This window comes from Heliangelus exortis, chromosome 1, assembly GCF_036169615.1.
Source record: "Heliangelus exortis chromosome 1, bHelExo1.hap1, whole genome shotgun sequence".
Taxonomy (NCBI): Eukaryota; Metazoa; Chordata; class Aves; order Apodiformes; family Trochilidae; genus Heliangelus; species Heliangelus exortis.
The window spans coordinates 145,934,463-145,948,637 of NC_092422.1; the positions used below are offsets into that span (position 1 = coordinate 145,934,463).

The window sequence follows — 14,175 nt, forward strand, 5'->3', positions numbered from 1 at the left end:
CTGCTATTCTGGATTTCCCATCTTTCTACCCCATCATCAGTGGTTTTTTTTGTCTGTGACTGATCTAGAAGAGGCTCAGCTTGGTGTTACCCAGCCCAGGCAAAAGGTCCACTGTAGATGAGAGGGGGTGGGGAGATTAGTTCTTGGATTCACGTCTCAAACAATGCACGCTGAATTTGGACCAGCTTTGTGTTGTCCTCAATGTGCCTTCCTACCAGTAGTAAACTTTTTGCACCTCAGTAACTCTTGAATGTGACTTTTCTTTTCGTGGCTTTTCCGCAGGATGAAGATGAGACGCCATAAACTCTTTCTGACTCTCTGCATGGCTGGTCTCTGCCTCATCTCCTTCTTGCACTTCCTCAAGGCCCTTTCCTATGTCACCTTCCCCCGGGAGCTGGCTTCGCTTAGTCCCAACCTCGTCTCCAGCTTCTTCTGGAACAATGCCCCCATCACACCTCAGGTCAGCCCTGAGCCAAGGGGTGCAGAGCTCCTCCGCACACCCTTGTACTCCCACTCCCCCTTGCTCCAGCCCCTGCCTCCCAGCAGAGCCAGCGAAGAGCTGCACAAAGCTGAGTTTGTGCTGCCAGAAGACACGACAGAATATTTTGTCCGTACCAAAGCCGGCGGTGTTTGCTTTAAACCAGGCACCAAGGTGCTGGAGAAGCCACCCGTGGGAGGACGGCCAGAGGAGCGAGTGGATGGGACGGTCTCGGGGCGCCCGGTTCGGAAGCCGCTGAGCGCCAGCGGGACCAAGCGGCGCAAGTGGGTGGAGTGTGTGTGCTTGCCGGGCTGGCACGGCCCCAGCTGCGGGGTCCCCACTGTGGTCCAGTACTCCAACCTGCCCACAAAGGACCGCCTCGTGCCGCGGGAAACTCCCCGGCGGGTCATCAATGCTATCAACGTCAACCATGAGTTTGACTTGCTGGATGTCCGCTTCCACGAGCTGGGAGACGTGGTGGACGCCTTCGTGGTGTGCGAGTCAAACTTCACAGCCTACGGAGAGCCGCGGCCCCTCAAGTTCCGCGAGATGCTCCTCAACGGCTCCTTCGACTACATCCGCCACAAGGTGCTCTACGTCTTCCTGGACCACTTTCCCCCTGGTGGCCGCCAGGACGGTTGGATTGCTGACGATTACCTGCGCACCTTCCTCACCCGCGACGGCGTCGCTCGGCTCCGCAACCTGCGCCCCGATGATGTCTTCATCATCGATGATGCCGATGAGATCCCGGCCCGTGACGGCGTGCTCTTCCTCAAGCTCTATGATGGCTGGACGGAGCCCTTCGCCTTTCACATGCGCAAGTCGCTATACGGCTTCTTCTGGAAGCAACCGGGCACCTTGGAGGTGGTCTCGGGCTGCACTATGGGAATGCTCCAGGCTGTCTATGCTACTGATGGGATCCGCCTGCGGCGCCGCGAGTACTACACCATGCCTGGCTTTCGGCAGTATGAGAACAGCACGGGACACATCCTGGTGCAGTGGTCGCTGGGCAGCCCCCTCCACTTTGCTGGCTGGCACTGCTCCTGGTGTTTCACCCCAGAGGGGATCTACTTCAAACTGGTATCAGCCCAGAACGGGGACTTCCCCCGCTGGGGTGACTACGAGGATAAACGAGACCTCAATTATATCCGGGAGCTGATCCGGACTGGCGGCTGGTTTGATGGTACTACGCAGGAGTATCCCCCCGCTGACCCCAAGGAGCAGATGTACGCTCCCAAGTACCTTCTTAAGAACTACCAGCGGTTCCGCTACCTGTTGGAGAACCCCTACCACAAAGCGGAGGGTGCTGGGTGAGGCCACTGGGGCTTGCGTGGGGAATCAGAACTTCACATCAAAGGGAAAGAGTCGAGTGTTTTCGTCTGTTCCTTTATTTTTTTTCGTTTTCTTTGGTTCTGGGTAGGATGTACCATTTCTCTGGGGTCTGTGCCCTTTCCCCCCTTCTTCCCTTCATCCCAGGGTGACTCCTGCGGACTCGGATTCTTCTGTCAAGTGAAGGGGGGCCTAGGCAAGAGGAGGAGAGATGTAGGGGACCGACTCTGGTTGTAGAATAAAGACTTTACTGCATCTCCAGGACCTCTCCTGCTGGCTGGAGAGAATCTCTGCAGCCAGCTGGTGGGTTTTCCTCCGGGGAAGGCTGTGAGGGTCCCATGGGGTCCCATGGCAGCTGTTTCCATCCACCCTCATCCTTTGTGGATCAGAGCAAGCACAGATGTGAGCCTGGGCTGATCAGTGAGCATGTGAGTCAGCAGGCACGAACTGATGTGAGTGGTCACGTGTGCAGATGTATGTCATGGGCATTTCTTTGGATGAGTGAATGTGCAAAAGCATCTCAGTATGCATTTATTTTTTGTATACCTCTGTATTCAAAGATTGTTTTCGGGAAGGGAAATACTTTGCTTTCAAGGTGTTCTCCCCAGGATGCACCCTCCTCCTGCACTCCTGCAGGCTTATTGCATCTGTCCTGGAGCAGGCAGATGGGAAGCAGAGAAGAAAAAACTGATTTTTTTTTGTACCTCCTTTTTCACCCCCACCCCCACAACACTGGCTTGGCCCACAGAAGCTGAAGCATCTTCCCTGCAGAACATGGTTCTTTTGGGGCTGGGATAAGCTCTGTAGGGGGACCTAATCAGATGGTGGGAGTGTATGTTTACAAGTGCATGGTTTCCTATGTGCATGAGTTCTAACATGCATGGTTTTGGTATGTATGTGGGCATTCGTTACCAGTATTGGGGAGGAAGGGGTCATAGTTGGGCTTGAGTATATGTGCTTTCCGGAAATGGTGGGATCTAGAAGCTGTGATTTGTATCTTAGCATGGATGACTTTTTGGGGCATTTGCAGGAGAAGGCCAGGGAGACCATTAGCTCTGTATAGCAGTGCTACACACGTGACACTCTTGCACGCCTCTGTGACTGCCTCCACAGCCCCATGGGCTGTGCCTGTTGCAGAGCTGCTGCTTACCCATGCTGGCTATTCCTTCTTGCCATGGGGTAAAAGGGAGAGGAAAAGGACAAAGCTCTGAGTCAGTGATGGGTTTTGTGGGGAAACATGAAGCCTGTCAAGGCACAGGCTCCATCTGTCTGCTTGTAGGGTGAGAGGGAGCTTATGGAGAAAGGGGCTGTGGGCAGAGTCCCTCTGGGGCCAAGAAAACTGTTTTGAGATGATCATGGAATCCAGAGAGCATGTGCAGACAAGACCATGCAGAGGAGCCAGGGATCTTGGAGGACAGTAGTTGAAGCTGTTTGTGCCAGCATCTGCTCAGAGTTTGCCAGTGATGGGTAGTCAGGATCAAGCCTGTTGTTGTCTTGGATTGATTCAGCTCACTGAGGCAGATCCAGGTCCCCACCCTGATTACCATGCCTTAGCAGATGGCTTGATGAGGTGCCCAGAGCCTGGGTTGCAGCAGGCAGAGGGTGAAAAATACAATGAACGTGCTCTATCAGCCTTGCAGTGGAAAGACTGGCTCATGCTCCAAGCAGAGAAGTAAGGATCGTGTGGAGGGGGAGAATAATGTTGGCATAAGGAAGAGTGTCCCTGACATCAGGCCAGCAGTGCTGAAGAAGGAAGGTTTCCATTGCCAATAACTCACTCCAATCAGGACTCCATAGTACTGTTGTCCTGTCCATTCCCACCCTTGTGCCTCACTCCTATCTATCTCTCTCTTTCTCCTTCCTACTCCCTTCTCTAGAGAAGTGAAAAACTTGAAGAAAAATAACTTACTTGCCTAATAAGACTGAAGCAGAATGAAGATTAAGGTCTTAGGTCAAACTGAGATGAAGTTCCTCTTTGCTCCTTCCACATCTCGTGTGCCATAGTGCCTGCTTACCAGAACTGAAGGAACATCTTTTTTCTTGTTGTTTTTGCTACGGGTTTCGGTTTTTTGTTTATTTGTTTTAAATCACTGTTCTCATTTCTACTGTGTCTTTCCCACAGATAGAAAAACCTCTTTGGGAACTGAATGGAGGGAGAAGCTGTGATAGGCAGAATGTTCTTTCCCCAGAGGGAAGCTGTGGTTCTTATGAGTCCAGAGTTGCTGATACTGCAGGAAGGAGTCTTGTTGCAGTCATGGGGGTCCTTGTGCCTAGTGACAGTGTTTTGGTCTGAGATTACAGAGAAATGGGGATCCAGCTGAGAAAGGAGGAGCCTGCTTTGAGCAAGATGAGAGCAGTAACGCTGAGGCTGCAGCACAAGGGGAACGCGCTTTCCCCCGGGGCAGCTTGAGGAGAGCAGGTGTGTTACCTCATGGGATTCAGTAGCAGAAAAAAAGTACGGAAAGAATAAGCTGGTTTTTATGTTTACTCTTGGAAGGGAGCCTGAAATCTACTCTCAAACCTTTGGTTTTGCCTTATCTCAGCGACAACAACACAAGCGCAGTACCAGGCCTTGTTGAAGAAGAGGAGAGAAAGAGAAATCAGTCTTTGTGTGGGTGCTTTGGCAGCACGAGAGCCCCATGAAGAAGGAGATAAAAAGTGCATGTGTGCTGAGGGTGCACCTTGTTATCTTCCACAGTAGGAGCAGCCTTCCTTGATAACAGCCCTTCCTGTGCATGGGCAATATTGGGGATTTTTAGTGCACCACAAGTCAACTTTTTATTGCTGAGGTATGACCCTTGTCTCTTCGGAGTTTCAGGTGAACCTGCAGCTGCAGTATCTGGATCACCCATTCCTGAAGTGCTGCCTGTTGCCTTCTCTCCCCTCTGTCCATTATTTGCTCCATTGTTCTCTGCCTGTCCCCTCTGCCTTTCCCTCCTGCCCCCTGAAGAAGAGCAGTGCTGGGGCTTTGTGTGCAGAACTCTGGCTCTGCAGTTCTGAAGAACTGTCTTCCTCCTGGACTTCCTTCCTTCCTTAATTCGTAGGAAATTAAATTTACAACAGGCTTCCTTTGTGGTGGGAGAAAGGTACTTTACAGATGAAATGTGTTCCCTTTTTTTTTTTTTTTTTCCCCCTCAATAATCATTTAAACATTTTTTTGATTTAAGGCCAAACCAGTCAATGTTTCTGTCTAACCTCATGTCTAGTGTCCTTAGGGAGCTCGAGTGCTTGTCATTAAAAATCTTTCTTCTTGTCCCTGAAGGGATGGGGACTAGCAAACTGAATTTTGCACAGTGATTTCCCATGGTGGTGGCTTGCCCTCTGCCCAACCTTGCCTGTACTGCTGTGCTGTGACCTCCATAGCCAGTGCTCAGGGGGCACAGCCACCCTCCTAGGCAACCTCCAAAAGAGGGAAACCAAAAGCATGTGGCTTTGTGGGGTGGTGAGTGAGACAAAGAAGGAGGTATGTTTATATCAGACCTTAATTTTCCAGTGCTGAACTCTTTGAGGTGAGTGCTGAGGTTCCTTGATCTTGTCTAACCCAGGTGCTGTGAGGTCTGAGAAGGAAAGGTCTAAAAAAGAACCCTGTCCTGTCCCTGAGATCAGACCCAGATCCAGATGTCTGTTAGTAGCAAAGCCATGTGCCTGCTGCATGTCTGCAAGTGAAACTGTCTGATGGAGGGAGAGCATCACCAGCCTTTTCCTGAAAGCCCTCTTCAGTTCTGTGTTTTTTTCCCCAAAAACCTTTCCACCTTCAAACTAATCGGTGCAAGGAAGGGCCAGGTAGTAGGTGAAGTAGTAAGGTGACATCCCCATGCTCTGCTCTATTTCTCTCTGCCCATCTCTTGTTAACTTTCTTTGTGCTTCCTGCCCTTAAAAAAAAAAAAGGGGGGGGGGGGATTGTGGGATTGTGTGCCCATGCATGGCTTTGGAGTGGGGGACTCATGATCCTCCTTCATCCCAAGTGAAGAGAAGGATCTGGGCTTTGGTGGACCTGCAGCAGGTGAGCTTGCTAAAACAGAGGGAACAGGGCAGGTCAGCTGCCTTTGCCCCTTGGGAGGACTGAGGGTAATACTGTACCCAGGTGATAGACAGAAAAGATGGGGTGGTTTTGTGCCTGTGTGGTTGGTGTGAAGGATGGCACACTGAAGTCTGCTCTCGCTGTTGCATTCTCTGATCCCTGTGTCCTGCTGTGTTTGCTGTTATGCACCTCAGGCCAGCCTCCTGATTTTATCTTTGTGGCAGGTAAACAAGGGTACCTTGAGGTCTCCAGGTAATGGGTTACTTGGGGTGGGAGAGAGTGACAGTGCAGAACGGGTATTTGTTCCTCTCCACCCTCCTTGGTTTATCCTTGTGGGATGTTAGTGTCTTTTCCCCTCCAAAACATTCCCCGGACTCTGTCCCTGTCTCTCGGCTCCTGCCAGCAATCTCTGGAGCTGCTATGCCTCTGCACTGTGAAGACGTGTCCAGGGTCACTCCTGGTCCAATTAGTGAACACTGGTGGTGAAGAGGGAAGGGATGGCTCATCCTGGCTTCACTGACCTCAAACCTTGGTGAGAAACTAGGGAAGCGAGTGGGAGAATGGATCCTGAATCCCTCCATCGTTGTGCTCTCCCCACCCCCCCTCCCCAAAAAACCCTCCCTTGTGATTTCAGAGACATTGGACAAACTTGCTCTTATTAAAGAAAGAAAAGGGGAGCTGGAGGTAAGAGAGGTGGCAGGAGGGGGCTCCGATCCAGCACTGAGAAAGGAGAGCTGTTTCCATTGCAATACACTGATACATAAAGTTCTAGGGACTACAGATAATGGACTAAGAAGGGATCCAAAATACCCTGAGACTAAGAATTCAAACCACTGTTTTTCCTTTCTGGGTGCATGATGATGCAGTATCATCCTGGAGGTGATCCAGCAGCACTTCCAAGCCTGGGGTCTACCTGCACCGATTGGTGGTGTTGCCCCTGCAATGGCCCCAGAACACTGTTTTGGCAAAAGGACATGTGGACTTGCCAAAACCAGAAGGAAAAAAAAAAAAAAAAGAAAAAAAAAAAAAAAAAAAAAAAAAAGGTGTCTGCAAAGCTCCTTTCCACTCTGTAATTTATAAATAGCAAGTAATAATGAACTTTTTGTAAGGATAAATCAAATGTACATTCTGAAATCATTTTCTCTGTAAATGGTTGGATTTCATTTCACCCTTAAAGGGATGCTTAAAAGGAGGAGATAATAATAAATTTACAAAGTATGAAAAGAAACCAAGGTGTGTGTGTGCAGCGGCTTTTATTTCAAGCACCTGGCGGAAGGGAAGGGCTGATGGAAAACAGTGAGGGATGTGGCTTCCTACCTCGGCTGGACCATGTTCCCAAGAGAGGAGATTGAGGGGGATCCTGTCTGGTTTGGGGAATAATTCCTGATTCTGTGAGCTGATCCGTGTATTGGGTAAGAGCACATACAACTGGCATGCAAGTGAGCTCAGAAGAGCTGGTGGATGGGGCAACCAGCACACTGCTCATGAAACAGTTCCTTGTCACAATCTCCCTCCCTTGGATGCACCTGCTTTTTCAGGTAAAGCAGTGGAAACCCTGGAGCCCCAAATTAAACATCTCTACTGTGGAAAAGTCTCTGGTGGCTGAATTTCAGCATGCTGTGCGCGAGAACATGACCTCCTTGTTTTAGCTTATTTTTAAACCCATCTCATGTAATTTTGGCTGTTCCCATTACTCAGTATCAAAGCCTTGTCCTGCTCTGAATCCTTCTAAGCATCTGGCCTCAGCACTGCCTTTGGCAGGGGCCCTTTGCAAGCCCATGTCCCATCCACACCTATTTCACTTTTTAAGTGTCTCGTGCTTTAGGTTCATTCCTGGTCCCATCAAGAGGCATTGACTGTAGCCACCATAGGTTAGTTTCCTTCTAACCATTAGATCCAGCACATTCCCCGTGTCCCACGTTGGTCTAATGTTTTCAATTCTCTCATGGAAGGGTCTCCGTGACACGAGAGAATTGTGTTATGCATTGCTTAATGCCTTTCTGCTGCTCCTGTCTCTGCAATAAAGAGCCTGGAATAAATATGCCACTCAAATTTAACGATTAAAAATATAAAGAATTTTTAGTATTCTTAGTGATTAATATGCTTTTGTGCCCAAATAAGGGATAACCTAAAAATACATCATCACCAGAATGCTTGAACTTTAAATTTCTCAAGAGGAGAAGATACGTCTATTAGCTTAGTCCAGTGGCACTTTAGTGAGACAATTTAAGACATAAGAGTTGAGTAGTTCAAAAGTTCTCCCGTGTATTTTTCTTGCATCCAAGACAAAACCTTACACTGACATTTGTTATTTTAAGAAGCAATGTAAATGGCATTTGTTCAGTTTCTTATGAAGTTTTAAATAAGGCACTGACAGTCCCCAGGACCTTTTTATCTGAAATGCCTAAGCTTCTGCAGAGGGACCATTCTGTTCTGGAGACCCTCATTTGCAGGAGCAGTGCTGACAGCCAAGCATGAGGGGCAGATGGCTCCCCCATGAGCCTTGTATGTCATCTCTCAGAGGGTCCCTCTCAGAGACATCAAAAGGGATCTTGGTACGTGCATCCTGGATATGGACATCCAGCCTTTAGAGTGGTATCGAACCAGAAGTGTGCAAACCATCTGACCGAGTTAACTCCTGTGCTTTTTGCAGAATTTCCATGCCCCAGTGGGTGTTGCATGGGGAGATGCATCATGGAGGGGTTCTAGCATGACCTGCCTGGAAAGAAGCCTTTCCTTCCAAGCTCTCCCTGTATTGCCAGGGATACCCAGTGCTCATGATGGGCACTGTGCAACGCTGCTTGGGGGGGAGCAAGGCTGTGGGAGACCCTCTCTGTCTCTGCCTGGTTCTCAGTTGATCTCTGCAGCAGGTTTGCTGGTCGGGGAGGGTGCATATGCTGTTTCCAGACACCAGGATGTTTGGAAACAAAGCCACTTCAATGTAAACATACAGCACCATTTAGAAAGCTGGAAAGGGGATACCAAGAGCCTGGCTTGTTGGCTGTTTGTTTTTGTTGCTGGGATACATTTGGACCCAGTGTAAGGGTACAGCTTAATGTGCTGTTTAGCACACTTAATTTTTAATTATTAGTCCACTTTTTGCTTTCTTTTGTTTTCAATCCTGCTGCTTTAGTGGCTCAGCTGGGGAAGCAGCGAGGTGTCAGCCAGCCAGCAGGCAGCCTGTGGAACAAGCCAAGGGAGAGTCACCCCAGCCCCAGAGAGCATCACCAAGCAAATGGCTTCATGCTCACGTGCCCCAGCTGCAGGCACTGCCTGCCCTCCTTTCCAGAGCACTGCACCACAGAGAGTTTGACCACAGCCACGAGCAGAGGGGAGGCAGATTCTTCCTCCTGGCAGTGCCACGTCCCTTCCGTGGCTCGCAGGGCTGTGTCAAACCTTCACCTGGGATCAAGCATCACAGGGCTTTGGGCTGTTGCTGCCTAAGTGGCTCCTCAGAGGGGCTGTGCAAAATCGTTCCACCTAGAGAAAGGGCTCCAGGGTCACTGAAGGGAGAGGCTTCTTCTTACTGAGGTAAGGGATGTAACCCAGCGATGCTCTGGGTGGACCTTGTGGCTTGACAGTGGGGGCAAGCACATCAACAAAAAGGTCCAGGACCAGCCCATTTCAGCTGATGTTTAGGATGCTACTGTAAGCCTCTCCGTGAGCCCCAAACACAAACCCTTCCTTGGAACTGAGGAATATTTGGCAATCCTGGCATTTGTAATGTTTCTGGGTGTGCTGTTTTCATAAAGCAAAGCCAAAAGACAAAATAGTCCTTAATATCTTTTGAAATACATGATAGCTATGTAAAAATACAAATCTTTCAAGGCCATATCTCTCCTCACCCTGCCAAATGAAATACAAAATAAAACCCCATTGTCTCACTCTTAATGTTTCCTGTGCCTTACTGCTTGAACCATGGATCCTCTTGGCTGAAGTCCATCCCAGTAACGATTAATTCAGGAACCACATTTCACCTTTCTAAAAATAAGGAAAACTGAGAAGAAAAACAACTAAGCTGTGCCGAATAAAGATCTAAAATTACTTATCCAGGATCTCAAATTAAAGAAAATATGTTGCCCAAAGAACATATAAAATCAAATATTATAAGCCTTCCTCTATGCAGCAAACTCCTTCCTGGCATTTTAGTCCTGGACCTTTTCCAAAGAGAGAGCAACAAATCATCACTCATACTTTTTTTTTTTTCTTTCTTCCCCTCAGACACTTGCTAAGAACCAGGCACACAAGCAAAAATAAAAGAATGTAGGAAACATCTACCCACTTTTGTTTGCTTTCCAGTGTTTTTAAAGCATTTGACTCAAACTGTTACCCAGGAATGAATGTCAAACAACCGCAAAACCAAAACCCAACAGATTTCCCCAAATGGAACAGAAAAAATCTGTCTAAGGAGGTGTGAGTTAATGGGACAAGATGTTCAATAGGTGCCTTCACCCAAAAAAAGAAGAGAAGCAACACAAAATGGCAGCCTGCCCTGTACATATACATATATATATATATATATATATATATATATATACACTTGGGACCAAGCCCCACACGATGCTGGGAATTCAGACTCCTCTCACAAAAGCCAAAATATTCATGCTGGTAGGACCTCACCACAGCATGCAGGGGCCAGAGAGGTGCAAAAACCTGGGGTCACCATGTGCAGCTCTACTCAGTGGTGCCTGCTGCCATTGGCTGCAGGCTCTCAGCTCTCAGCAGACGTATCCAGCCTAGAAAGCCTACAAGGCTGTCAAGAGTGATGCAAAATTGCAAGGATAACAGCACTCCTAAAAACGAGGTCTCTGAATGGCTCTGGAAACCTGCTGCAGCAGGCAGATGGTGCACAGTGCAAAGAGATGTGGGGGAAAAAAAGCTTACTAGCCAGGGACTAGAAAAAAGCCACCAGCCAACCCAGGCATAGGGAAATTTGGTTGAAGCAACACGGGCTGTGCCCAGAACAAAGGTGCACACGGACCAACTGCAAAAGCACTACAGCAGAATTTTCAGTTTGGTAGGTAATAAAACTGAGCTTCCCCACCGACAGCCAGTGCAGACCCTCACCAGCAGCAGCAGCAGCAGCAGCAGCAGCAGCAGCATCTCTGCATTGCACAGGAGGCTGCTCGCTGCTGGCAGTGTTTGCAGTCCCCCCCGGGGCTGAAGGTGGGGGAGCTGAGAAGCAGCAGCTTCAGCAGCAGCTGGGCTGGGAACTGTTCTTTTCTTCCCCCCCTGGCAAAACCATACCCTGAGTGTGGCTCCCCGGAGTGGCTAGCTCCTCTCTCTCACTAAAAATCTGGGTCCCAGCTGTAGATCAGGAGTGCCCCTTGAAGAATACCAGCGGTCTTTCCTCCCTTGGCACCCGCCTTCCTTCCTACTCGTGCTCAACATCAAAGCTGCGGGGCCTTTGGGGGAAGAAGCCACCTGCACCACCCTTGGCCCTCTGCCTCCTCCTGGCTCATCACAGCCCGGGAGCAGGAGCCCAACAGCCATTATTCCTTGTGAAAAGTAAAGAAATAGGGCTGCAATGAAAGGGAGAGCTGTTGACTCTCAGTTAAGACTGCCAAAAGGCCTCTTGCAAGGTCCATTTACTAGAAGATATTAAGGATATTAAAGCCAAGCTCAGATGGCATCGGTGGCTCGCTACCCATCTTCCCTCTCGCTTTCTGGGTTGTTTCCTGGCTCCCTTAAGAGAACAGCCTTCTGTTTCCAAGCACAGGGTTATTGGGTTTTTTTTTTCCTGACCCTGCAGAGCCCCTCCAAGATGCCATTTGCAGCTCTGCAGGGTTATGTTCACCTTCCTGCTGCCCAGAGAGGGTTTGCTGGCTGGTGGCAGACAGCACAGGGATGTCTCCCAGGCTGGGAATGGTCCTGTCCTTGCAGAATGGATGATGAGGAAGCCTTAAGGATGGCATTTGTCTGGCAGGAGCAGAGGCTGCAAACCAGGCTCAGGGGCAGCAGATTTTTAGTGGCCCTCAGAGCCCATGGCAGTGGTCACCTGAGTGGGAGGACCAGCAACAAGTACAAGGAGCTTGGCAGAGTGGCAGCAGCTCCAGAGACTCATAGAAAAGGGGGGAATGGAGGGACTTTTCTGCCTTATCTCAGGTGATAGCATGGTTTATTGTGCCCTGTCACCCACGTGGCCTTTGACATTTTGCAAGCTCACTCTTAAGTTGTGCCAGGGGAAGTTTAGGTTAGATATTAGAAAGAATTTCTTTACAGAGAGGGTGATCAGACATTGGACTGGGCTGCCCCGGGAAGTGGTGGATTCTCTGTCCCTGGAGATATTTAAAAAGAGACTGGATGTGGCACTCAGTGCCATGGTCTGGTAACTGCAGGGGTAGTGGATCAAGGGTTGGACTTGATGATCTCTGAGGTCCCTTCCAACCCAGCCAATTCTATGATTCTATGATTCTAACTGTTTGGGGAAACAAAGGTTATTATTGTTCTCCAGCCACAAAACTAAGGTGTGCTCCCTCAGCTCCACCTGCACCTTGCCCCATCAGGACAAATAAATCCTTGCAGGGACACAGGCTGGAAGCACAGGGGAGGGGCATCCCAAACCCTCTGAGTCCATGGGGAAAGAAGCCACCAGGCAGCAGGGCCCTGCAGGTGACAGGGCATCAGGGGCAATGTCCCATCAGGTCAGCACAAGACTCTGGGGCTGCTGGTGGCTCCCAGTCAGGGCAGCTGCATGCTGAGGGTCAGCAGAGGAGCCAGACAGGCTGGGAAACACTGGGAAGAGGTGGGGATGTTGCTTCATTGTCCCAAGGTGAGGCTCAAGTTTACAACCTCTGGCACACCACCAGAGGTCTGGTAGTAAAACAGCAGCCAGAACAGCATCGGTCATGGGTCACTCTGCTGTTGTGCTTCCTCTCTTCTTTGCAAGACTGAAGGGGCAGGTGGAACACCCATGCCAGCGTGGCACAGGGAGCCCATGGCAAGCAGCAGGCACAGGGAGACGGCCAGTGGCCTTCCCAGAGGGAAAAAAACAAACAACCAAACAAAAAAACCCAGAAACAAACACTGAAACAGGCACAACCTGAGGGGGGACACTTATGGAAGTCCAGAGGTCCCAGCACACCCTGATCCAGCAGATGCCATTTGTAGGGCATCAGGGGTTTGCTGCGTGTAGCTGTGCAAGTTTTGATCCAGACTCAGGAGTTTCATGGACTGGGACCATGATCTCTACCTGCCCAGAAGTGACAGAGCCCTGTTGTGAGGAGTGAAGTATTTCTATGGATCAACAACCCAAGAAAGAGGCAGGAAGCCTGGAGGAAGGTTCAAAGATCGATTTTCATTCTGGCAATAGGTTAAGGGTAGGGAACTGAATGTTGTTTTTGAGTATATGAGGGTAGCTCAGTATATGAACTGCTGATCTGAAAACAAGGATAAGCAATATACTAAACATTGTTAAGAGCTGACTCACAGCTACTGGCTTTTGAGAAGATCGGAAAAGACTGTAAGTAAAATGCAAATGTGGCAAATGAGCAAAAAGATGCATTTGTCAGGGCTTAACTGGGCACATGCAAAGTCAGAAAAAAGAAAACAAATTGCACGTAAGAATTAAAAAGCTGTGGACAGTCTCTATCAATTCAGGAAAGGATCTGCATGTAATGCAAAACCTGGCTTTGTGAGTAGTTGCAGGTTAGGAAAAAAAAAAAAAAAAAGCACACAGAAAATATTAGCATGCAGGAGGAAGAAGTGGAGAATAAAATGGAAAATATGATAATGCTATTATGTAAATCAGTTCCACGGCCTCTCTGGGAATACTGTCTGCAGTTCCAGTAAGCCTTTCTCAGAAAGGGCTGATTAGGGGCATGGCAAACTTGCTCATAAAGAGAGATCAAAACGATTGGGGTTGTTTGTCTCAGAAAGGAAATGAACAAGAGGCAATTGGCATGAACCACGCCAGTCTGGAGCTTCTGGTTTTCTTCCTGCTCAATTCTATCGCTGCCATATCAGGTGTCACTGAGAAGGGAGTGAAATGATGTGGCCCTCCTCTGTCACATATGGTTTGCTCTTTCTCTCACCCTCTCCCCCATGGGAGACATGGCACATGAAGTTACGCTTTATGTTTTAGTAGCATATATACTCCCCAGAGTAGGCACACAGTAGAAAAGGCAAAAATGGAAAAGGGGAAATTGTACCTGTCCAGAAGAGTGGAAGGTTCTGGATTCAGGCAGACCCCAGAGACACTTCCAGCTACTGCCCTTCTCCCAGAGCCCTTGCAACTTCCAGACCAGAACCTGAGATTCCTTGTAGATTAAAAAAAAAACCAAAAAAAAAAAAGAAAAAAAAAAAAACAAACCAGCTTGAATTTGATAAATTCTGTAAAAAGCATCAG

The 14,175-nt window shown here is 49.0% G+C and overlaps 1 protein-coding gene and 1 long non-coding RNA gene across 4 annotated transcripts in view; one reads left to right on the top strand and one right to left on the bottom strand.

Moving 5' to 3' along the window:
* The window catches only part of MGAT3 (beta-1,4-mannosyl-glycoprotein 4-beta-N-acetylglucosaminyltransferase), a 25,051-nt gene extending 17,995 nt beyond the window's left edge, over positions 1–7,056 (top strand). For all 3 annotated transcript variants that reach the window (XM_071731175.1, XM_071731164.1, XM_071731185.1), the window contains exon 2: positions 283–7,056. In XM_071731175.1, the coding sequence (XP_071587276.1) occupies positions 284–1,792 (1,509 nt within the window). In that variant the 5' untranslated portion in view covers position 283 and the 3' untranslated portion in view covers positions 1,793–7,056. The remainder of the gene's footprint in view (positions 1–282) is intronic.
* LOC139789996 (uncharacterized) lies at positions 3,865–14,114 on the bottom strand. Its single transcript, XR_011723331.1, has 2 exons — positions 13,979–14,114; positions 3,865–9,308 (listed from the first exon to the last, which is right to left on the bottom strand). It is a non-coding gene; the product is annotated as an uncharacterized lncRNA (long non-coding RNA).
* Between the last annotated feature and the right edge of the window lie 61 nt (positions 14,115–14,175).